The sequence below is a fragment of the Larus michahellis genome, chromosome 4 (assembly GCF_964199755.1).
Source record: "Larus michahellis chromosome 4, bLarMic1.1, whole genome shotgun sequence".
NCBI classification, from domain to species: Eukaryota; Metazoa; Chordata; class Aves; order Charadriiformes; family Laridae; genus Larus; species Larus michahellis.
The window spans coordinates 51,479,032-51,504,372 of NC_133899.1; the positions used below are offsets into that span (position 1 = coordinate 51,479,032).

General features: G+C 42.7%; 1 protein-coding gene across 6 annotated transcripts in view; it reads right to left on the bottom strand.

Annotated features, from left to right (window-relative positions):
- The window catches only part of PAPLN (papilin, proteoglycan like sulfated glycoprotein), a 56,432-nt gene that overhangs the window by 26,614 nt on the left and 4,477 nt on the right, over positions 1-25,341 (bottom strand). For all 6 annotated transcript variants that reach the window (XM_074584718.1, XM_074584715.1, XM_074584717.1 and 3 more), the window contains exons 2-7: positions 15,493-15,555; positions 3,324-3,439; positions 1,915-1,975; positions 1,528-1,630; positions 508-638; positions 57-180 (exon numbers count right to left, since the gene is read on the bottom strand). In XM_074584718.1, the coding sequence (XP_074440819.1) occupies positions 57-180; positions 508-638; positions 1,528-1,630; positions 1,915-1,975; positions 3,324-3,439; positions 15,493-15,549 (592 nt within the window). In that variant the 5' untranslated portion in view covers positions 15,550-15,555. The remainder of the gene's footprint in view (positions 1-56; positions 181-507; positions 639-1,527; positions 1,631-1,914; positions 1,976-3,323; positions 3,440-15,492; positions 15,556-25,341) is intronic.

Sequence of the window (25,341 nt, forward strand, 5' to 3'; positions counted from 1 at the left end):
ATTTTAGGTTTAACTCTCCCCTTCTCACCTGTCCAAACTACCTAGATCATCTGTACCTTTGGGGAGGGTTGCCACATCAAAAGTGCCCTTCACACCATAGCAGGTGCTGCCATCTCCTCCACACTGCAGGCATTTGTCCTCCTTCTTGGCAGATTCCAGCATGTTATCACAGCCAACAGCCTGTCAGAGCACAGCGGCGTTGATATGAATAAACCATAATGACAGAGGAAAGAAAGAAAAAATGGCCAATCTAATAAGAAAGCCTGAACCTAGGCAATCTGGGAAGTCAGGAGAAGGTGGGGAAGGAGTTGTCAGAGAAAGGACAGTTGGCATCTTCTATTTCACAGAGACAGATAGATAAATGCTGTCTGCATGCTCCTCAGCACCTCAGAAATGCAATGATCCGGCTTTTTTGGTGTTATTATGAAGGGCCAAGTAGAACAAAGGGAAGCAACAGAAAGACTGACAGTCACAATGGTAAAGGCAAGAAGCAACAAGGTGACTCACCTGGCAAACTCCCTCTACACAGATGTCCCGCTTGCCAGGTTCACAGGTAGTCCCATCTATCACTGCTTCCTTGTGCCTGTAGTAGAAGTTTTCTCCCTTGGGAATACAGTTTAACTCACACTTATTGGGCGCTGTTAGGAGAGGAAAAAACCCACATTATATACTATGGCTAATAGCTTGCTAACGCATCAGGAGCCTGGTTTTAGATCACAGGAGCAGAAACAGAGAGGTGGACTGATATTAAGTGACAGATATTGAACAGATTCCTGTGTCACAAACTGCTGGAGGCTGGAAAAGTACCCTGGTAAAGCCTCACTGTATGCAATCATTTCCTCAGGCACCTTGACTGGCCAGTAGTGGAGGAGGGATGTCGGGCCAGGTGATGTTTGGTTATGCCTTAGTAGGACTCTTCTTATGCTCCCTTGGAGTACAAGGCTTTCTAGAATAACAAGTGCTGGTACAGAACACAAGGGAGCTGTTATCTTAACGGCCAGCAAGCAAAACTTTAAATCCATCTTGAAATCCCTCATAATTTTTTAAACTGGTGTGAATGATAACATATCAAAGCACAGTGAGGACCTACACCTGCCTTCTGAACTGGTTCCTCAAGAAAGCATGGGCCAATTGCGAGAGATGTCATATTTTCTGAAGCACTCAATTATATGCATTTGTTTCTCATGTGCTCCAGTAATATTTCATCTATATTGAAAAATACAGCAAAGCTTCTGCTTCTCTAATATTTTAGGACCTAGCCGCCACTTCTTCCAGCACTCCTGGGCAATGTTTCTGAAAGAATGGCTGTTACAAGAGAGAACTATGTATTGCTGCAGAGAGAGATGTCTCTTGGCCCATGCATCCAGTGTCTTCATGAGAGCAGTTTTTTCCTTGCCAACACCCTGCCTACTACTCCAGCTAAGGAAGTCCCCCTGCCAGGATACTACAGGCAAAAACATTATAGTCACTTCAGAACATACTGCTGATAGTCAGGGATGAAGAGAAATCCTACATGTTTGTCATTACCTCCGTAATAAGGAAGCCACTTGTATTTCTTTCCTTGGAATTCTGTCCCGTCAAACTCTGCACATTGCTCTGCCCGGAAATCCCGTGAGCCTTCTGGACAGCTCTGTTTGGAGGAGAAAATGTTTGCGCTGGGCCATTATGAAAAGGAGGACAATTAGGTGTACAACAAAAAATTGTTTTTTATTTGTTACTCTTCTCATCTGAAATTAGCGGCATAAAATCAATATGCTTTTGAGGGGTCCTGTTGGCAAACAGCATTCACCAGTGATGCCAGAGAAGAAAACCTAATAATGACATATTACTTCTGAACAAGAATGGTGTTTATCTGGGGAAAAGGAGCAACAGGCAAGCAAAGACAAAAAACAGAGCACAAAGAGAGCACTGTACCTGAACATTGCATGACCGATAGCTTCGAGTTGGTCCAACACAACTGGAATCACCTTCTGTCCTGAAAGAAAACCAACATGAAGTTCTTTGAAGAATACACATGCAAAAAATCATCTCATGGCAGATATTACAAGTCACCTTCACATTGAGAATATCACCCTCACAGGGTTTCCTGAAGCCACAAAATAACTAAAACACACTACTTTTCTACTAGAGGAAGCTGGCATCTTCTAGTGACATTTTCTGTTATGGTTTGCATTCTAGCATGAAAGAGACACACACTATGAATGATTGCAGTATAACTCTTCAGGGTCACGTTTTCACTAAATAATGGAAGCAGAACTTTTTGTCCTTTCTCCACCGACACACAGCTGAGGTGTCCTTACCAGAACCAGAAACATGCTATGAGCAAGAGGGTAGCGGCCTATTTAGAATATGTACACACGTGACCTATCATGCACACATTTACTTGCATACTATGCATAGTAGGAAGATCTAAACATGCCCATGGAAAGTGTGCAACACCCTCATTCCAGCCAAATGTCTCTAGCTGAGAATGATAGAGAGTAAGTTATGGAAGAAATTGATCTGAAAAGCCAACAAATGTCTAATATCTTGGTATTCCTAAAATGGAGAGACAGGCCCCCAGGGATTCTGACAGGTGTCTACCATAACACACAGCTGTATATCATAATAGGCAGCTTCAAAAGAGACCTTTCTTTATTCTGGGTGGGAAGAAGCAGTGCTCCATAACTCTGGATTCTTCTATTTAAAAAAAAAAAAAAATCAAAACACCTCTCATTTCTCTAAGCATGAAGAGGCTGTTTTTTCAGGATATTATTGAGATTCTGGCTTTTTTTTCCATTTTCTTTCAGGATCTTTCAGGTCCATCATTCCCAACAGGTGCAGTCCCAGACATCGTCCTCACTGCATCTAACCCAGCTGCAAATGAGACAGCACAGTGTTAACACCACTTGAGCCGACTCCACTCTCTTCCATTTCTTCTGGGGCAATTTACCTTCCTGGGAATCATAAGCCTGAGAAAATCTCAGCACCATCATCGGCTCTCTGGAGAGAAACCTACTGCTCTGGACTCTCCTCCCTCTCCCCCAGGCCTGCCACGTTAGACCTAGTTGAACCTCTGCTGCCATACCAATTACCTGATTGCACAGAGAAACCGCTGTGCTCTAGCAGAGGAGCCAAAGCAAGGATGTGTTGAAGAGAGCACTATTCAAAACAGCAGTGACAAGACTGAAGCCGAGGATCATCTCAAAGTGAACGCAGGTGACTTATTACCCTGGAATCAAACACTAGGTCATTCTTGTTCTGGAGGTATATTGGAACAGAAGTGCAGGATCTCAGTAACAGAAAAACACATTTAAAGAAAGAAAAAGGAGGTTAGTCCTCACCTTTGGGAATAGCAGCGCCTTTGCCGAAAGCTGACTCCACCACCACAGCTCCGACTGCACTTGCCCCATTCACCCCAGCTCCCCCAGACACCAATCTGCCGTTTCATCCGCCAGCTCTGTAAATAAAAAAAACCACAGACATATCAAATGGACATGGCAACACAGAAAAAAAAACCCAATGAAAGTGAAGCAGAGCTCCTATGCATTCTCTTGCCAAAGAGACTGTCTTGCTGGGCTGTATTCCTAGTATGAAAAGTGGCAGAGAATAATACATCAGAAACATCAAGCCTCTAATATCTAAGAGTATTAGCTTCCTGAAGCCATATAGCACATCCAGCTTTATATCCCTTAAACTGTTACTGTTTGTCTATTCATAGAATCTCAGCACTTTTGAATAACCATTTGAAAGAGGATAACATCTCCCTCTCAGCTAGGCAACAAAGGCAAATCATTACTTCAGGGACTATGAGTGCTGTCACTCCACACCAGATCGATAGAGGCACTTAATCCCAAATCCTTGGCTCCAAGCCAGATACTTAAGAGAAATAAAGGAAAGAGTAAGGAAACCCCTGCAACACACCTCTTACTGCAACAAAATTCCGTTTGTGGACCATTTTTCCCCGTACCTAACTGTATCTTATGATGAGGTCAAGGTCTGAGCCACCATTAGATACAGCCTTAATTAATTTTGTGTTTAGAAAGTCTGAATGGATGCTGACACTAGGAGAAATAAGCATGATAACATAGACACGTTGTTACAAATGCAGCGGAATGAACCAAAACACATTGTCTTAGAAGCACATGAAATATCGTATTTTCAGGAAAAAAAGGCCTACTGCAGCAGGTAGGATCCACATACAGCAGGACATGGGGGTTTAGCAGGAAGAATAGCAATATCCTGAAAAAAAAAAAGGACAATTGCAAGATGCAAAAGGATTAATTGTGTTTGGGAAAAGAAGGTAAATGCAGGGTTACACAGGGACTGAGGCTGTAAAAACAGGGTTTGCTGTGCATCTGCACCTGTAGGGCAGTTTATGTATGTATTACACAGCTGAGAAGGTAATGCGTACCGTTTGGGCACTTAGACATTTGGGGTAGTGAAAAGTGGGCAGGCAGAGAAACAAAAGGTAAAAAGTTATTGAGATGTAGTCTAATTCCCTTCCACACACACAGTATCCCACCAAATCTACATAATCCCTGGGTCTGGGTCCCAATCCATCCTCCAGTTTCACACAGCCTCTTTTGACTTGAACATGGCACCCCACATTCCCATCCTCTGGGTTTCCCTGCTTGTGCTCCATTTCCATTCCTTCCTGTTGTCCCTCAGGTAAGCTACTCCCCGACGATCACCCGACTAGTAAATGCCATCATAAGGGCTTTCTGCTGGAGCAGAGGAACATCCTAGAAATGGAGAATTTCACCATAGCAGGGATATTAACCCCACTTGGCTCACACTTTCCACCCACCCAGGTCACTTTCCAAGGCCTACAGAGAAGGCACAAGCTCCTTACTTCAAGAACATAATTTTCACTTCAGTTAAGCGATAACTGCTTTTATATAAGACATCCAGGTCTCTGCTAGAAATAGGAGCTAGCCTAATAAATTATCTAGTGAATCCGACTCAGACAAGATGCATGGGTTAATCCTCACTTGTCATTTAAACAGTTTTTGTAATTTTCTACACATACTCCCTGCCTGACCATATGTCCTTGAGTTACAGTCTTGTTTCTCTCTTTCTCTCACCCTCTTAAGGAATAATTCCCTGCTGCTGACAGAGCAACGCAGTCAATCATCTTACCATTTATGCATTTGCTACCAAATTACCCACAACTATCTAGCTGCAAAGTCACCCCAAATTCTTCCTGCCTATTACCTATATTGCTCTAAATTGAAGCACTTTCTTCTTGGCCCCTGCTATTCAATTTCCTTCGCAAAAGTTTTGTGCAATTCTTTCTCATACCTCTGCAAGTAAAATCCTTCAGGACAAGTTTTCTGGTTCAGACCAAGTCTGTTTGCCTTCACGCTGCTCACTTAATGGCAGTACCCAGGTTACAGCCACTTCTACATACTTTCTCTCTGCCAAGTCAACATCTCCCTGACCCCTTGCCAAACCTTTTTCCCATTCTCCCATTCCAGATATTGAGCTCAGTGTTTGTCTTCTGCATTCTCATTTGCCTTTCCAGGAGTAATCCTGTCAATAGAGTTTCAGCTTTCGGCAAGGCATCTTATTTTCCCAGGTTTTCCTTTCAGGCTGCTAATTCCTCCCCCTGTAATCTCTCCTCCCTTACTCTCAAGAGAATGAAACACGCTACCGCTCTGTTTCTCTGCAGTTTTATTCCTCTCTATCAACTGACTGATTTAGGAGCAGTACTAGCTCACTCTGGAAACAAGGGACCTTTCAGTCAGCACAAGGCAGAAAAAAACATGTAGATAAAAATCCAAAGGAAGAGCATTTGAAAGTCAGATTACTGGAAGGCAATTAGAATAGAAAGCCCTTCCCTGACACACACACCAACCTGATAAATATTCCAATATCTCTCCTAGAGAGGTAGCATTCTTTATTCCTTCTATAGAGAGTAAAATCTGCAGGGACTCTTTGTTTTAAGGCTTATGCATCCACCGAGTGCAGGAACAATAATTTTCTCAGTATCACTCCATTTATGTACACCCCAAAAGGAGCACCAGCAGGAAGAATTCTCCCAAAGCTGTATAGCGTTGGAGAAACATCTTAATAGGGGCCCAACTCACACATTCAGAAACCTGCGCACAGCCCTCATTACTTTGATAACTGCATGCGTGCGTGTACAGGCAAATACAAAGCTGCATGTTTATAATAAATAAGAAATCTATTATCACATAACCTGATAACAAGATGTTTTTAGATGCTGTTAGCTAGTTTCTGTTCCAAAAGCCCCCTCCTGCTTTCTTCGCACTCTGAAATCTGTTGTCAGCCAGGACAACTAAATCCCAGTCTGTCTTGGACCCCTAAACTAAAAATCTACTACTAAAAAACGTCACTGTTTTTTATTCTAAAGTTACTAATTCATTTGGTTCCATTCCTCCCTCACTTCAGCCTAACATGCATACAAGAACACAGTTCCGTTATCTGTGTTAAGTATGTATTTTAATGTTTCAGGAAAAGCAAGAGAAAGCGTACAACCATCTTACTTGACTTCTAAAAACTCCAGAAAGGACAGTCGGTTAATGCCCAACCGTTCTGTCCAGTTTGATTGCCTGTTCAGACAGTAGAAATGCATACCTTCTGGGGATATTGATGATGCACGTGACCCTGGCACCACATGCTCTCAGTGCTCACTGGTAAACAGGCTGCTGCGGTATAAAGGTTTAGAAGGCCAGTGATTTCATTTTTATGAACACTGTATTGCTTTCATCAGTTCCTAGATAGATGCATTGCTGATGTAGTTGCAGCATCTGCTGTTATCAGGCCGACTCTATCTGATATAACCAACAAATAAAAAAATCTGTGCCTCCAAGTCACTAGAGCTCCAGACTTCATCTTTAAGGACAATTCCAGTATGCATCAGACACAAACAAAAGAATTCTGGAAAAGGGTCCTAGGTAGCATAATATATGCCATGTAATATTTATTTTTGTATATGAAACATGCACCGGAAGAGGCGTTATGAATGGGACTTGACTCAGAAAGTCAGAAAATGTTGGCAGTATGTAAGAACACTTTTAAAAGGGTCCTTGAAATACTTCTCAGTCGGTCTGATAAGATGCATAGGAAACTATGCATGGGAAGACAACTGTGCTTCCCAGAGGGATGCATTGCAGGCATGCAGTGATCCACAAAGTTCATATAACCAAATGTACACTAGCAATTCAGCATGAATGATTTCCTAATGCCTTGTTGCAATTCAATTGCAACTCAAATACTGGCAAGCTATCAAAGCAAACGTCAATTTATTACACAGTCCAAAGTGAGCCGTGAAGGTCTGCAGTCACAGGTCCAAATAACCAAAATCCCAGACAAGTTCTTCCCAAAGAAGCAAGTGTTTCCCTGGCCCCTTGGGCACCTTTGAGGGCCCAGAGATAGTCAACCTGAATTATTCTGTGATTCTTTGCACTGCCTTTCCAGACTGACAAGCAACAACAAAACATCATGTTACACCACTCCAACAGTCGCTCCTCAAAGCACAGGGTTGCTGACATCCAGGCTATGCCTGAGAGGTTTTGGACAATGCTAGTGCTTGCTTTTAGCTCAGCAGGTCACATAGCTTTGGTCCACTGAGCTACAACTGAAGCATCTTTTTGGACACTGAAATTTTTTTGCTGTGATTTCTTGAGCTGCATCACATAGTTGCTAGAATTCATTCAGATCTGATACAAATCTCAGTGCCTCAATACTGAGGACATGGTGGAAAATCCTTGACATTGGAAGTTGACTACAAAGCCCTGTACAATTGTTACCCACTGAAAACAGACGTTGCTGTCAATTGTAAAGTGAGGCTGGTTCCCCAGGTATCACTGTTATTTTATGCAGCATTTCCATGGCTTAAAACGGGAGTAAAATTCAGACTTTCTCTCTAACCTGTCTTAGTATTTCTCAGATAACACTACATCCTTTTATTTAATAAATATCTGCGTTCTGGGGTTTGCAGTTTCTGAAATAAGGTTAATGTTTATTTTGACACACCCCTGAAATGTAGCCCCATTGATGAAACATGTATGAAAGAAGGGTGAAAACCAAACACTTTACAAAAGATAGTGATCACCACAGTCATTTATTCAGTAATGGTTTCATTGCCAAAGTCTTGGCAAGTAAGAAGGCCCCAGTCAAAAATGCAGCTTTGCTAAGCTTGAATTATAATTGCTTAGAGAAAAGTTAATTGCTTAGAGAAAAGTTAATAAGGGAGGGGGGCCAAAGAAAAAAAAGAAAACTGGCAAGGTTCCCTGAGGGCTGGCTGCTCCCTGTGGGCTGGGGGCCAGTAGCAGGGGCTCTCCCAGGGTGGCAGTGCGAGCCAGGGAGCAGGGAGGCTGGGGGACAGTCCCAGCCTTGGGAATTGGGCACCTCCGGCCAAAGCCAGGCCAGGCCATGAGACCGCAGGTGGGCCTGGCTCATCAGAGCCCATGGCTGGGCAGGGCAGGGTTGTGGGGTGATGGAGACCAGCCCTGCTGCAGCATCCCTGGGGCAGGGGCTGACAGCCCTGGAGGGCTGCAATGGGGTTCTGGGCTGTGGGCAGGATGGGCTGAGGCCAGCCAGGGCCAGTAAAGCCTAGTGGTGCTGTCAGGGCACCCACGTGGAGTGTATTCTTAGACCATGTGCTTTTCAGGAGGTGAACCATTTCCTTCTCCTTTCTATATCCAGAACACCTACCCAGTACTACAATGATGATCACCTCTAATGTTTCCATATAGCTAAGCCCTGCAAGACACGTGGCATTCACCACTCACACTGAATTGAAAGGGGGATGGAAAACATTCAGTGTATATCACATATTTATAATGTAGATAGATGCTACTATTCCAATAGATGCATTTTCAAGATAAATCCATCTGCAACAAGCTATGCTATTAGCTGAAAATGCAACAAAAAATAAGTGAATTAATCAGACCCACATCAGCAAAGCATTTTTTATAATTCTCTCTTAACCCTTGATCTTGGCTCAGACACAGCAGGCTTGCAAAGAGCTTTGAAGGTGAAGAATGCCAAGTACCATTTTTATGAATAATGAATAAGCAATCAAAGAGTTGCATTTGAGCGAAAAGAAAAACAAGAATGAAAGTGAACAAGATGGTGACAGCAGGAAGCGAAATACAAAATGGTACAGAAGAGGAGAGTATCTTATTAAGACAAACTGCTTCACAAAGAGGAGAAAAAAAACCAAGGCGTCATTAGTTTTAATGGCTTGTGGTTTTTACACTCACTGTGTATATCTCCTTTCATTCCCTTCTATCACCCTAGCCATGGCTTGTTAGCATATCCCCTCTAACAAATCCACTACAATCCATCATTTCCCTTAAATCTTCAACTCCTCAGAACACTTCGGGTTCTCCCTACATCACTTAACCCACTCCCTCATTGTTCCCAACTCTTTTCCGTGTTCCCTGTGTTCACCTTCCCCTAACACTCCTCACCCTTCTACCTCTTTATGGGCTGTCCCATCACATACCTGGTCCCTTCCACATCCCTCGCTTTCCTGTCAGCCGCGCAGGATGCTGCGTGTGCCTCACCCACTGCAGAAAGAGGTACCTGATGGCTTCCTGGCTAGTGGGCAGAGCAGATAAGTTACTTTTCAGAAACAGAAAGCCTCCCAGAAACACCGGGTGGCCTGGAGCTGACTAGGGTACAAAAAAGAGTTTTCTACAGAGATACAGCCATCATGGAGAAGTCAAATTAATTCTTGGAATCCTTGTGGAAGAAACTGGGGACATTCAGAAAACTCCACAAAGAGGGGAATTGTGAGAAAACTTTATGACCCCAAACTTGTTTGGAAAAGTGGACAAAACACACAGTATGAAGTCACCAGAAGTTGTTTATCCAAGGGACCTAACAGGAACTCAAGGTTGAAATGGATAAACTGTTACATACTAGCAGACAAGCCTCCCGGCTAAAACCACTTCGGCATCTGATTATTGGAAAGTCTGACACGAGTTTACAAAAGGATCCCAGGGGAGCCCAAGGAACCGTACACCCAACATAGCATAAAGCTGACGTCTACTGATAAATTAATAGAAATGATAACAAAGAACAGAATTAGCAGGCACCTGCATAAATACAGTCTATGTGCGAAAAAGTCAACAAGGCTTTTTTAAAGGCAAATCCTTAAGACTACTGCAGTTCTTTGAGAGATTCACAAACAAGTCAACAAGGCTAACTTGTCAGATACACTCAGATTTCCAAAAAGCTCAAAATCCTTCACCTAAAGCTTTGAAAGAAGATAAGAAGCCAGAAGGAAAGTCCTTGAATGGATGATGAGCAGGTGGCCCAAAGACAAAAACAAAGGAAGGAGTGAAATCTCCATCTACTGCAAGAACTGACATTAGCAGCAGGATTCTGTAAGGAACCTGAACTGATCAACTCTTTTATAAGCTACACCAAAAGCACAGAAGTAACAAAAGCAGCCAATAGGGGTAATTCAGGGTAATAAAGGACAATGAAGAACCAGGGAGAAGCTGCAAAGAACAATGGAAGTACAGTATAGTATAAGTGACTTGCCACTAAAATGACAGTTGAAATTTCATGCAGGTAACTTAAGTGATGCACGGGAGAAAACACAAATCCTATCCTAACAAATACAACCATTACACATGAGCTGATCTTTACCACTAAAGAGCAGGATCTCCGTGTTATGATAGAAATGCTGTGATGCTAGAAGTCTACATGGCTTCAAGGAGACGCTGACCAAATTCAGGGAAGAGAACCAGAGACCTCTCCAGCTCAAAAGGTTCATAAATTATTACCAGAGACTAGAAGCATACTGGGGGAAATTGTACTTACTTACCAATCTTTTTACAGTTTTTTTTCTATACATGTGTTTGTGACATAGCTGGAGATAGGATATAGGGCAATATGAACCGGTCCTACCCAGTACGATTATTCTTATGCGCTTTTTCTACCTTTCCCTCAATAGTAGCATTAATAAGATCTCCTTCTCTTTCTCCCTCCTCACAGCAGTTTTCACTGTTTCTGTATGACCTTAAATTTGAGATTCTTCTGCACCTTCTGCCCTTCCTGTCAGATCTGGTTAAGGGGTTTAGAAGTTTAGTCAATAGATTAACAGTGTTTAAACAATAATTATGCTCTTTAGAAGAAATTAAAACCAGCACTTTAACCTAGAAATGCAGACCCATAGAAAGCAATACTGTCCAGATGAAATGTATCTGAATGTGATTTTCAGCCAAGCTTCAGACCAGCCTTTACTTTCAGCACACCTGCAGTACAACCTGGAAGCAAATGTAAGCATTGGACACAGTCTATCAGCTAATGTCTAGAGATCATAAAAGATTAAACAAAACTCTTCCTCTGATGAGCAGTTTTTCCTTGAAATAATCCCATGGTATGGGCAGATAAGACGTTTCCGATCTGGAAAGAAGGAATTCCAGATGCAAAAATTTGCCAACATGAAATCACACTTGTAAAAAAGAAAATGAGGCAGAGAGAAACCTGATGAATGCTGAACCTGATGAACTAAACATAAAGCAACCCCAAAGTATATGATACACACAAACAATCATGCCAAATGCATGCATGCAACAATAATAGAAGAGATGTTCACATGGAAAACCTTCCAAATTTATTTTCTCTAAGTCACCAGAAGCACCATTCTGTCAGCAGTAGCACTAATGGACAGAGCTCAGGCAGTTTTACATCATTTCATCCTTCTCTGAAAACACAGGAGGAATCATGACAAAAACACTTGAACCTGTTTTTTTTTCCATTATTCCCACTGTTCACAACCTTCCTAGAAGCAATGACAGGATGGCCTGAAAATTGCACTAGATGCTTCTGTCTCAGTTCTGCGTTAACAGCTAGGGTATAAGATGGAGACACATCCATATACATGATGAAGAGACATCTTTGTTTTCTCTTTGTATAGCCCCTAAACACAACTCCTCGTGTCCATCCAGCTGTAGCTTCTAGTACTACAGTATTTCAGTATTTAAAGAGGGTCTACAGGAAAGATGGGAAGGGAATCTTCACCAGGGAATGTAGTGATAGAAGAGGGGTAATGTTTTTAAACCGGAAGCGGGTAGATTTAGATTAGATAATAGGAAGAAATTCTTTACTGTCAGGGTGGTGAGACACTGAAACAGACTGCCCAGAGGAGCTGTGGATGCCCCATGCCTGGAATTGTTCAGGGCCAGGCTGGATGGGGCTTTGGGCAACCTGGTCTAGTGGGAGGTGTCCCTGCCCATGGCAGGGGGGTTGGAACTAGATGATCATAGAATCATAGAATTGCCTACGTTGGAAGGCAGATCATCTAGTCCAACCATCAACCTAACTCTGACAAAAACCATCACTAAACCATATCTCTAAGCACTATGCCTACCCGTCTTCTAAATACCTCCACGGACGGTGACTCAACCACTTCCCTGGGCACCCTGTTCCAATGCTTAATACCCCTTTCAGGGTAAAAAATTTTTCCTAATATCCAGTCTAAACCTCCCCCGGTGCAACTTGAGGCTGTTTCTTCTTGTCCTATCGCCTGTTACCTGGGAGAAGAGACCAGTCCCCACCTCTCTACAACCTCCTTTCAGGTAGTTGTAGAGAGCGATAAGGTCTCCCCTCAGCCTCCTTTTCTCCAGGCTAAACAACCCCAGCTCCCTCAGCCGCTCCTCATAAGACTTATTCTCACCAGCTTTGCTGCCCTTCCCTGGGCCTGCTCCAGCACCTCAATGTCTTTTTCATAGTGAGGAGACCAAGGTTGCTTCCAGCCCAAATCATTCTATGATGCTATGATTCTACTACCACAGTGCAAACAATAAAGGAGCTACAAGTAATGGGTGACTTCCTTTTCCAGATCCTTCAAAGCCTTTTGAAAAGGGACAGACACCGCAGGTACTGTATGGTAAGACCCTCTCCATATTCTAGCAGGGAAAAAGGGAAGAAGAGTCTAGTTGGTCCCAACAAGGATGGAGCACTGGTCAGGAAATTCTCAGCAGCCAGTGTCTTTGACAAGCAGGAGTCCCTCTCTTGATCCTCATGCTGCCTGCCATATCTGGTAGATAAACCAGCCACTCTCAGACTGCAAGCAGAGAGAAGATGTAGGCAATAGCCTCAGCTGCTCTTAAAGTCTCAACCCTGTCAACATTTCTGCCCTTATGCTGCCTGCTGCTTTCCCTAGTCTAACAATCAATAAAGTAAAAACAAGTTCAGCTACTCCACTCCAAAAGTAGAAAAGATGAAAAACAGCAGGCATCAATCTACACCCTTTAATCACAAGCAGACATGAATCCCTGTAGACCCATCTTCTCCATCCTTGTGTAAGCTTGCAGTTCACAGGTTTATAGTTGTACTCCCATTAGCACTATCAGTCTGTGTGTTTGTGAATTCATGCTTTCCTGCTTCTGGGACAAAAGGTATCCAAGAAGCAATCGTTGTTTGCGTCGGTGGACAGGATGGATCTCAGAAGTAAGCAGTTCATTCTGGAATACTGGAATAAAATCCACACATGCTAGTCTGTGCCTTTTCTGCTGCTTTTAGTTCTCCCACCACCACCTTCTTCTTCCTGGGGTGTACATTATTCACTGTGTAGCTGGAGGTGACCCACCTTTCTACCCATTGCAGCTCATTTGATACCAAAATAGAAACATTCCAGCTGCTCTGGATCTAATATTTAAACTCAATTTCTTAGATATTTGCAACTATACATTAAAGGAAGTGTTTCTCCTTCAGTGTGGGGAAATGCACCGTACCACCTGACAATCTCTTATACCTCTACCACTGGGAATTACAAAAGAACAGCTTAGGGAAGGGACCATTTCAATGCTACATGACACGGCTTCAAGTTACTTTTCAATAAGCCTGCCGTCTCAGATGAAGCCTTAAAGGAGTGGGGAATGGTGTAGAACAGCAAGCAATTCTCCAACTTATTTTTCCACTATGCCATGTTCCCTGCCTCAGTTTTCAGCCTCACCCTCTCCTTCCCTTCCTTTCTCCCACCACGTAAGTACAGAAGTTGCACTTATGGTATGGTAGCAGGGCTACCACTCCTCTTCTGCAGCAGTGAAGCAGAGGCATGCAGGCACTGCTTTTCCAGAGCTGTCCCACCTGTGGGAGTTCCACTACTCTTTTGGTGCATAGCCTGATCTAGCACAAACTTAAGTTGCCATCGCTACAATAAAATCAGTCCCGCCAGGTCCAGCTCCCACAAGCTGACTGTCTCTTTCCATGGTTCAGCCTACTTGCATTAGCATCTGGTAAGGAACAGCCCATAAGAAACCAACACCATTTCTCTCTTCCCTCCCAGAAAAAAAATATGGAGAATTACTGCAGCAGGGTGCCTTGAGTGCTGCTGGATCTTCCTGCTTCCTCATGGCTTGGACAGATACAGCATGTCAGGAAAACTAAAATTAAGTGGTGGCCAAGCAAAACCTTCTCCCTTCATCCAGCACGGCTTCAAGAGGAGCTACTGATAGCATGCAGGGGACAGAGTCTAATGCTAGGGAGAAACGTCACCCTTCACAGTTGGAGGGTGTTTCAGTCATTTCCCTTCCAAAAAATCACCAGGTTGGAGATCGACAGGTGAACAGATGAACTGAATATAGTATATTGTGGTTCTGGTTCTTTTAATGTCCAGCACCATCTTCTATTAGATGTGAGATGTCAAGATCTCATTTAAGCATATTTCCAGCTGTAAGATAGGAAATCTATGATGACTAACAAACTGCTTGATTTCTGGCCTCTCATCCCTGATCTTCAAAGAAAGCCTAGAAAGGACCTGCAAATGCTGAATCTGGGAACAGAAATTCATAATCGTACTAGAGATTAAAAGTTATGGGCTCATTAATTTTAATGGCATATTTATAATTACGCACGACTCCCACAAAACACTTACTCCAGGTGATAATTACCTCTTTGTTTTCCTCCTCTCTGTTCCTTTACACCTAACGAACATATCACGTCTTCCTTCGCTAGCACTTCCACTCTACTCAGCAGGTCACCTTTTACCTCAGATGTCCAACTTATTAATATAGCTGAAGTTGAACTCAGAGAAACTGTTCTCAAGGTGCATTTACTTCAGAAAGATCCTACTTCTCTCTCAGAAAGGAAGAGGAGTCCCAGTTCCTAATAGCTGTGCTCTTTTTCTGACAATATCAAATTGGCTTAACAGAAAGATTACTTCCCCCAGTAAAGCTAAACCATACGGCTTAGACCACTACGACCAAAGATAAGAGAAGTGGCTAACCAAAGATTCATTCTTTTTACTTCAAGTGAGAACTCTCTGTAACTTTGAAGCAGGAGACAGCAATTACGGCTTTGCAGATAACAACCCCTATAGCCAAAGGCACTACCAGAATTTTGTTATTTAATTGCCGTGTTAAATTTCTCGTAACATGTACCACAGTAGGCCTGATGACTTGAACCCATTAGCTCTTTCAGGAATACTTTCTGCAAAATACTTGAGTTACAAATGTTGACAGCCCTTAACAAAAGTATCATTCATTCCTCGTAACAGTGTTCAGAAGAGCTTTTACTTACTGAAAATGCAGAAGGTGGCATCATTACCAGCAGGAGCAGAAGGAACAAGTTCTTCATCTCTGCCTGTGGGAACAGAAAGGCTATTGATCTGAACTGCTTGCTTCTTTGCTGCTTGTACGGCAGAAAAGCCAAGATACCATACAGTAAAAATGGAGGGGAAACTAAAATCAAGTGAGAGAAGAAAATCAGTTTTACTACACTCGCTGGATAGATGAAGGCAACTGCAAAGACTGAAATTACCCTGCACAGAAAGCCAGAAGGTAATTACTGAGTGCAAATATTTCCCTGAACTTTCCTCTGGTATTATGACAACACCATCCCCGGGCACAGTGGAAGATGCATGCTGTTGCATGTCTGCCCTCCCACCCCTTTACATATGCACATGATAAAATACTTGAAGATTGCAATGACTTCAACCAACCCAAGGTAAGAAATTCCACAGTTAACATTTCTGTACCCTATATTCATCCTGTGAGGCTCAGGGAAGACTCATGTCTGTCTTTGTGTGATCTTGTTTGTTTAAAATCCTACAGTTCATCATGGACAGCTATAGCTAGATTCAGCCATCAGTAGTTATATCCTTTCTGCAGAGCTAGAACGGAGATCAGGCCACACAGAGTGGTATGGCAGCGTACAACAGGATACAACAGGTCCTAAAAATCAGGGCATTATGCACATTTGGGACCACAATACTTCACTGGTGCCTTGCCTGTTGCTACTTTATCATTCCTCTTTTGAGTTGCAACAACCAAGCCCACACCAACCACCACTCACCAATGTTTACAGCTGTGACCATGGACACTTCAGCCACCAGAGACTGCCTGTGTCTCATGATCATTTTCTCATGACCTCACGACCAGTTGATTGAGTCCAGAAAGAAGAGGTGGACTAGATATTCCTAGCATAGTTTTATCTGGGTTAAGCCTCTTTTTAACTTGGGAAAGTAAAGGAAAAAGGAAAGATGGAGAAATCTTCCTTTTACAGCACATGAAAGCATCAAGGAAGAAATGTTTATCTCAGTCATTGTAACAACACCTGTTTTAATACTAAAATTTCATATATAGCTCCTTTAGCCTGGCCTATTGAATCCAGATAAAATATAGAATGCATATCACCATTAACAATGATAATATTGATATAAAATCATTGTTGCATGAGAATGTCAAATCAGAAACAAAATATACCCAAAATGAAACCTACTTGACCTAGCATTTGTATACTTCAGGTTGCTTTATGATGGGCAACCACTTTTCTCAGTGCTAGGCCTCAGTGAATCACAGCTTGTTACAGCTCTCTAAGTCCATATATACCATGGATTTTGAAACTCCCAACATTCACAATGCTGGGGATAAAAAGCTTGTTCTTTTATGTTTTTTGCTTTCGGATGCAAAAACTATTAAGTGCTGAAAATCCAGTTGCAACAAATTCTACATGCAAAATATTAATGAACCGAGAAAATGTAATTGGGAAAACAAGCACTTATAAGCTTCTGTCCCTATAAACTGAGTGCCAATCGTATGATTCATAAGAAAATTAAGCTATAGGAGCTTTTTATATTAATAGCTTTCATTCATTTTGGATTAGTCCTTCTTAAGAAACTGAGAGAAGACTGTGTACCCTCTATCACACATACTACTACTTCTCTTCCTGTTCAAGTCAAAGAAAAAACAACCTGGAGATGCCCTCCACAAGAGGTCAAGTACATTCTCTATGCTGAAGAGACAAACAGGCAAAACATAGACTAGATCTGTATCACAGCCCTATCCAACTGCCAAATCCTTTCAAAGGGGAAGGACAGCCAGGAGAGAACCTTTTGCTACAAGTTCCATGCACACACACAGCAAAGCTTTCCTGAAGCAGCTTATAACGTCCTCACATGACTAGCAAATAGCACTGAGAGCGCAGCATCTTCCTTGAATGGTATTGGCATCAAACAGAGATAAATCTTTGAGATTGATCAGCTTCTCCTTCTACTGCCCAGAGAGAAAAAATATCTCTTCCTCAGCATTCCTCTCTCACATCTTCCATTCCAGGCACCTCTCAGGTTCACAGAGATGGCTGTGGACATCATATCCCCTGCTCCAGCAGCCTTGTTCTGCTGCTAATGGACTGCCCACTCAGCTCCTTCTGGCCTCCGAGCCAAGAGGCAGGTGGGGAACTGGGCCCAAACCACATGAGGCTCCCAGAGAAGAGGCTAGAGAAGCAGCTCACCAGGGCTAGCAGTTCTCCCACTCTCCAAGTAGTTAGCATCTTGCAGGTTTTTAGCCAGATAGGATAAAAAGATTCTGTGAGGAGACAACTAGAGACAGCAACCAACATTTGGGACAATCCCCTGCATCGAAGGGGGATGACATCCTGCATGAAATCCTTGTCTCTAAATTTGAGATAATTGGATTTGATGGATGGACCACTTGGTGGATAACGAATTGGCTGGATGGGCGTACTCAAAGACTTGCGGTCAATGACTTGATGTCCAAGTGGAAACCAGCGATGAGCGGTGTTCCTCAGGGGTCAGTACTGGGACCGGTGCATTTTAACATCTTTGTCAGTGACATGGACAGTGGGATTGAGGGCACCTTCAGCAAGTTTGCCGACGACACCAAGCTGTGTGGAGCAATCAGCAGGCTGGGGGGAAGCGATGCCATCCAGAGGGGCCTGCACAGGCTTGAGAGTTGGGCCCATGCAAACCTCATGAAAGTTCAACCAGGCCAAGCGAAAGGTCCTGCATGTGGGTTGGGATAATCCCAGGCACAAATACTGGCTGGATGGAGAATGGATTGAGAGCGGCCCTGAGGAGAAGGGTTTAGGGGTGTTGGTGGATGAGAAGCTCAACATGAGCTGGCAATGTGCCCTTGCAGCCCAGAAAACTAACCACATCCTGGGCCGCATCAAAAGAAGTGTGGCCAGCAGGTCAAGGGAGGTGATTCTGCCCCTCTGCTCCACTCTCGTGAGACCCCACCTGGAAAACTGCATGCAGCTCTGGAGCCCCCAACATAAGTAGGACATGGACCTGTTGGAGTGAGTCCAGAGGAGGGCCACAAAGATGCTCAGAGGGCTGGAGAACCTCTGCTATGAGGACAGGCTGAGAGGGTTGGGGTTGTTCAGCCTGGAGAAGAGAAGGCTCCGGGGAGACCTTGTAGCAGCCTTCCAGCACCTAAAGGGGGCCTACAGGAAAGGTGGGGAGGGACTCTTTACCAGGGAGTGGAGTGATAGGATGAGGGGTAATGGTTTTAAATTGAAAGAGGGGAGATTTAGATCAGATATTAGGAAGAAATTCTTTACTGTGAGGGTGGTGAAAGACTGGCACAGGTTGCCCAGAGAAGTTGTGGATGCCCCATCCCTGGAATTGTTCGAGGCCAGGCTGGATGGAGCTTTGAGCAACCTAGTGGGAGGTGTCTCTGCCCATGGCAGGGGGGTTGGAACTAGATGATCTTTAAGGTCCCACCCAACCCATGATTCTATAAAGCAGCAAGAGGTTACAGCTCTGGTGTTTGGATGTATTTTTGTGCCATTGCGCTTTCATGGGAATTGCTGTCATATGTCCCAAATTTAGCATTAAAAAGTTTAGACTATTTTAGACCACCAGCCCTATTAAACTAGTCAACAGATTCCAGGAAGGATAGTCAGAAGGAAAAACCGCGCCTTCTGTAACCTATTAAGTCCCCCACTGCAAAAAAAAATCATGTGTCTGATTCTCAGACCTTCAAACAATTTCTTATTTTAAAAGCTTCCTCAGAGGTAGTATTCAGCATTGATCTCTTTTGCCTTACTTTCAACCACAAACAACACAGATGGGACTGGGGAATCTGTCTGAAACCTTCAAAAAAGGTTCAAGTTCTGTTTCCGGATTTAACGGCTCTGTCAGTCCTTGTAGGACCTGGGATAGAGCAGCATATGTTTATTCTGCTTGTTTGCCATTCTTTCTCACTGAAGGCTGGGTATGCGGGGGAAGGAATGAAAAGGACAGTGTTTTGCAGTGCTTTCACTTGTAACAGCAGCAGCTGCTTCTCCCTGTGCCTCCTGCCCTTCTTCAATTCTCTTCAACCCTCCCAGCTCCCTTTTCCCACTGTGTGCTAGAACAGCATCTCCATCCCCCTCCACCCAGAAACAGCAGCAGGGCCTGAGGGGAAATGGTGACTTTATGCTCAAGATATGGAACAGCTGCTGGAAAGCTCACATGGAGGAATTCCTGCCATAGTGTTAAAATATGAAGTTATCTCAGCAAGAGGGATTATGAGAATCAGTTCGCAGTAAATAAGGAACAACCAGAATCTTCAACCAGAACTAGAGGTGTGCCCAGCTGAAACCTCCATTCCATACACCAGAAGAGATTCAAGTTGTCTAGCCAACCACATCTGGCATTAACTGCTCGGGTTAGAAGAATAAAAGGGTTGAAGTAGTGACTGGTTCCAGCCATCTTTAAGTTTGGTCAAAAAGAGTCAGCCCACATGTGAACTATAGAGCTGTTTTCTCTAAGAGATACTGACCCAAGCTCCTCTGAACACTGGAGAAGTTCAAACTTGAATCTGTTTTCAGCATCTCAGGACCCTTATTTCTATTCCAAAACAGTATGGATCAAATCATATTTTGTGGAAATTTCAGAAACTTCTGAAAGGATGTTCTGGTGCCCTTTCTGATCTTCCTCCACAGCACCTGTTTCTCCCTGGCACTGTGGACAGGAGAGTTAGAGGGCCATAAAGGCCCCCTGGAATTTCATAACTGGACAGAACACAAAAACTCCAGCACAACTGGAAACTGTGATAAGCGCCCTTATTTCAGGACTTAACACTGAACACACTCAGGAAAGAAGCTTTTGCCTTAGCAAATAGAAGGTCTAGAAAAGACAGATGGGCAGCCTTGGAGATTTCTCTATAGTGAAGCCAGCAGTGAACTGCTGTAAAAATATTTTATTTAGTTACAAACTCTTATCCAGGGCCAGGCAGGCTTAGCAAGATCAGTCAAATCTTCATTAAGACCAGAAGTATGTTTCAGAATCAAGGATAGTTTTAATGACTCCTGTATTTACTTTATGTGTGCAAATCCTGCCTTCCAACACATAAACAAAGTTCAAGATTGTTTACTTAAACTTGGCCTCTTTTCCGAAAAACCTCTCAAAATCCATGTTCCTAGGGAAACAAGACCTACATTGCCTGTATATATATGTAAAAATAACTTTGAATCAGCTGCCTAATTTCAGGGTTTCAAAACCATAAACTTAACTTTTGTTTGAGGGAAAAGACACTGGTCCGGGATGAAGAGATGTACTGGACTTCTAACTCAGAGAGATGATGACTTTTTTTTTTTTCAATAGAAGGGAATCCAAACTTGAAAGAGATGTTACAAATAATTCAGCTTTGCTTAAACAAGAGCTTAAGCTGTTTAGACACTACAGAATCAGATCACAAAGTCAAAATAAAACAGGTTTCATGAGTTCCATTGCTCACAGATTTATCAGTCTGGGTTTTTCTCTATTCTTTTTGACAATAATTAGACAACCAGTGCTATGCGTTTCTTCTCTGTTTAGCACATAAGACAGACCAGTCTTCTTTTGCCTGTGAAACGTGTTTCTAAATCATTCTTTGGCCAAAGACACATACAACATAGGTGGGCCAGGGACTGTTTTGGGAGTGGTTCATAGGCAGAAGATAAAAAGACCCCTTCAGGATTCCCACTTCTCTATTGCCAGACAAGATTTAGCTGGGCATGCAGGTAAGCAGCAAAGCCACCCAGCAATACTAGCTTCAGCAGGTCCTTACAGCTCATTTCGTCTCCTGGCTGGGGATTTGAATTACCCAATGTAGACCTATTATTCCCATCTGAGGTAGCCCTGACACAGAAGCTGCCTTTGCATGGCTTGTGAGCCATAGGTGGGCCACCCCAGCAATAAATATTTGCCTGTTGCAATATAGACAGAAATTGCTTATTGTAAAGTTTAGCACATCGAGCACTAAACCAGAAGCTGTCACTGTGATCCTGCTACTCGCACCTTTTCAGAATTTCCTTCCCTTTCCTCCACACCCAACTCCCCCCGCCTTTAACACCCGCCTTTAACATATCATATCTCACTCAGTTGTTATATTTTTAGAAGTTTGGTTGAAGGAGGCGAGAAGTCACAAAAAATGATGATAGGTTGCCCAATTATCCACTGGCATAAATTTTGTTAGCCATTGACTCAGAGCGGTCTTTTAGCTTTCAGACTCATTACATTTTCTAAAGACATTAAGATTTTTTGCTTTGCTCTCAAAACATCCATCATATCTTGGTTCCAGCTTGCTTTTGTTTGCCTTGTCTACTGAGAAGCACCTTTTAATTTCTGGGTGGAAGAGTTAAAAAGGGAAAATATACACATACAGCAAAACGATGAGATGAAGGCGAGGAGAGAAAGTGGCTCCATGGAGCAGGGATTGAGGGTAGGGAAAAACCTTATTTTACTTAGGCTGGGAGCCGAGTTGGGAGAGCATGAAGATCACATCACACAGCCCAGAGGAACAAGAAACCAACCACCCCTTTAGACAGAAGATATCATGTTCAAGATACTTCTTAATATGCCTGTTTTCTTCCCTGGCTATAGTAAACCATCTTTTGCTTGACATTTTGCCAAAGAAAATCCTGGGCCTAATGTCCTTCGGGATGTGACAATTAAGGTGCATGTGTCTGTTAAAGCAGGAGGATGCTGAATTTCCTTTGCCTTGACCACGGAATGAGACGCATTCCTAAAGAGCTATTTATATACAAAGCAAGGGATAAATGTTTATAAACGTGTTTAAGTACGAGACTGGTTGAAAGGGCTTAGTGGGAAAGAAGAGAGACTAAAGGAAAACAAGACACAAGTTGTCTGAGTAGAAGTTTTACGAAGGTATCTTTCCCATTGGTATCCAGATTTATTAATTCACTCTAACTACATGCTGGGAGTTGAAGAAGCCTCGTCAAAAAAGTAATCCTGATGAGATATACTTTCAGCCATATTATGCATATTATGAAAGATAAATTTTAAAAACTTTAAAAATCACCTTGTTAAATGAAAAATAAGTTACAAAAACTTACTAATGAGCAGAGCAGCAAAGCACCAGCTGGCTGGAGAACTGAGCAGTGGTAACATATAAGCATCTTCTAGACTGCTCTGTCAGTAGGCTTTCATCTCAGCCTTCAGCCTGATTTATAATAGGCACATAAATCTGCACCAGGCCATCGCTTACTGTGGCTGAATCAGACTGACAATGCTTTTACAGAGGACTTCTACAGCAATGCCAAGTTCAGCCACACCTGGGAAAGCTGTGCCAGCCTTTGTTATAGAGTTTTAATTCGAACACCGAAATCACACAAAACTGTAGGTGAAAAATCATCAAGTGCAAGAGCAAGATTAGACTGCGAAACACACAGAAGTTCTAGTCAGGCCTCACACCATACCCTATCAGTGGGTAGGAGAAGAGGCAGATCTGCATCTTTCCCACTCTCCAAAATCCACAATGAAGTATCTAAGGTTTAGGTCAGTGAAGCAACATCTTCCAAGTAAATGTGGTCACTACGCCATCCCTTTACAGGAGCTGAGAGAGTATTTCATGAGGACAACTTTCTGCCTACCTATTAATATCAGCTGAGATTCAATTTTCTGCAACCAGCCTTCCACTATTAGGTTTGCAGCCAGAGATTTATTATAAGGAGCAAAGATAGGATTCTGCCTTCTATTTTGGTAGTCTCACTGTGCTTAGCTGTTAATTAAATCTGGGAGCGCATAGGGATAACGACAAGTGCACACAGACTAATTTAGACAGTTAACATTGCAACGAGAAGCTACACCCTGCCTACAAAAAATACATGACAAGGATATATCCCAAACACTAAAATAATTGAAGAGGAATAGCTAACAACCTTTCACATTTACTACTGTCCTGTCACAGCTCAAGCTTCATTTATGTGAGTTATTTAGCCTGATCTGGAATATTACCCATCACTGAGCACTGCTGCTGTTTACAAACATGTTAGCCTGCTGAGACTAATCTCTTCCAATTCAAATTTTGGAGACTTCTTTAGGAAAGCAAAGGATTTCGATGCTGGAAACTTACTTCTAATTTTAACTTCATTCCATCCTGAATATAAAGATGGCGATCTTCTGCACTGTGCAAGGGGTTAAAAAATAAAAATGAGTGTTATCTCAAAAGGAAATTTTAAAACAATGCAAATTGTTTTCTGCCTCTGTTTGCAAGATCTACATCTGCTCGCTGAGCAGGTGTTAGCGCTACATCCAACCCTATGCTTGTAGTACACATAGGGAGCACCTGTGTTACCTTTAAATAAATTTGCTTGAGGACTAATAACATAGACAGGAAAACATGACAGTATTTACCCTGAACCTCATGTGGGTTTTGACTGCCGCTGCCTCTACATTGTTTCTGGAGCCTAAGATAGCTTTTGGGTTTTTTTTTTAAAGCTTACTCAGTTTTAAATATATATCTATAAACATGCCAAGCATACCACATTGTATGGGTACATCTCTTCCCTAAGGAATCACCCTTACTGACTGCGATGCAGACATATCTTCAGTGGTACGAAGCAGGAGTTCCCCCTGAGAAGCCAGTGGGCTTACTCACACTACTCTGCAAGGGAAAGATGACTAACATGAGGAGAACTAAAAGAAATCAAAAGGAAAAAAAAAAAAAAATCCAGAAATTCTGACTAACAAACTTAGGAGGCAGAACACGTGCTAGTGGAATTAGGGCTACAGTCTCTAAGGATACCGGCCCTAGCATCTTTCATCTGTCACTAAAAATTAACTTCATAAAAAATGATCTTAGGAGGGTGCGATCACACTGCAGTGCCTGGAGAGATCTCAAAGGAAGCACATGCTCGACTGTGTGATCACAGCAAAACGACAACAGTGTGATCTAAAAATAAATTGGTTCTTTGCTCTGAAGCTGGTTTCTCCCACAGATGCCCAAACCAGAGCCTCCAATTACTGCTCTAAGGGCTAGGCAGAGACATAAACAAACTGTGGATGGTACTTGTTTTCTATACATCATGACTGCGTGTCAAGAAGGCGAGCTTGTTACTGTGTGAGAAAGCATAAAGAAGCGGTTTGTACATAGGCTATGCATATGAGTAGGTACCCACTCAAATCCTTTTATATTAAAGTCCATTCTCAGACATCTAGTAACCATTATTATTAATCATCCAAGACAAGAGTGGACCACAACAAATCACATTTCAGATCCAAGAGTGTTAAAAAATGAGAGAGTGACACTGTATCCAGCAGAGTATTATTTCCAGTGAAATATATTCTTTTGACAGGTCCATCATACCATGGGCATAACTGCAAATGACTGTACTGGATCAGAGCAACCATCCATCACTGTCTAGGCTCAGCAGCTATGCTAGGTATACTGAGGGGTTTATCATCAGTTTTGTATAATCCTTCCCACAGACCTAAGAGCAAAGAAACTTATTTCCTCTGTAGTTCACTGAGCGTCAATATGCCACTAGAACATCTGCCCCTTCACTCAGCTAATGATGAGCCTATAACACGAATCAAGAGGATGATCACAATTGTGTCCTATGTATTCTAGGTGCCGTTGTTATACAAAACAGCAGCTCTCATCCTCTTATAAGAAAGCTGTTTGTTTGCTGTGTATTGATGAGTTGCAAGGTACATGCATATGCTTAACATTTTATTAACATTTAAAGCCCTCATCTAAACAAAGAGAAAGCCTTCTGGCAGCCTAAGCCCTACCTGCTCTGAGGCACAGAACAGTATTTTGCCTTATTTACACTGCATTCAGAAGAAGGGACCCTCAGTCAAGATCGGAGTTGTTTTTTTTTTTACCAGGTTCACCATTTTAACAGAACATCTGTGTT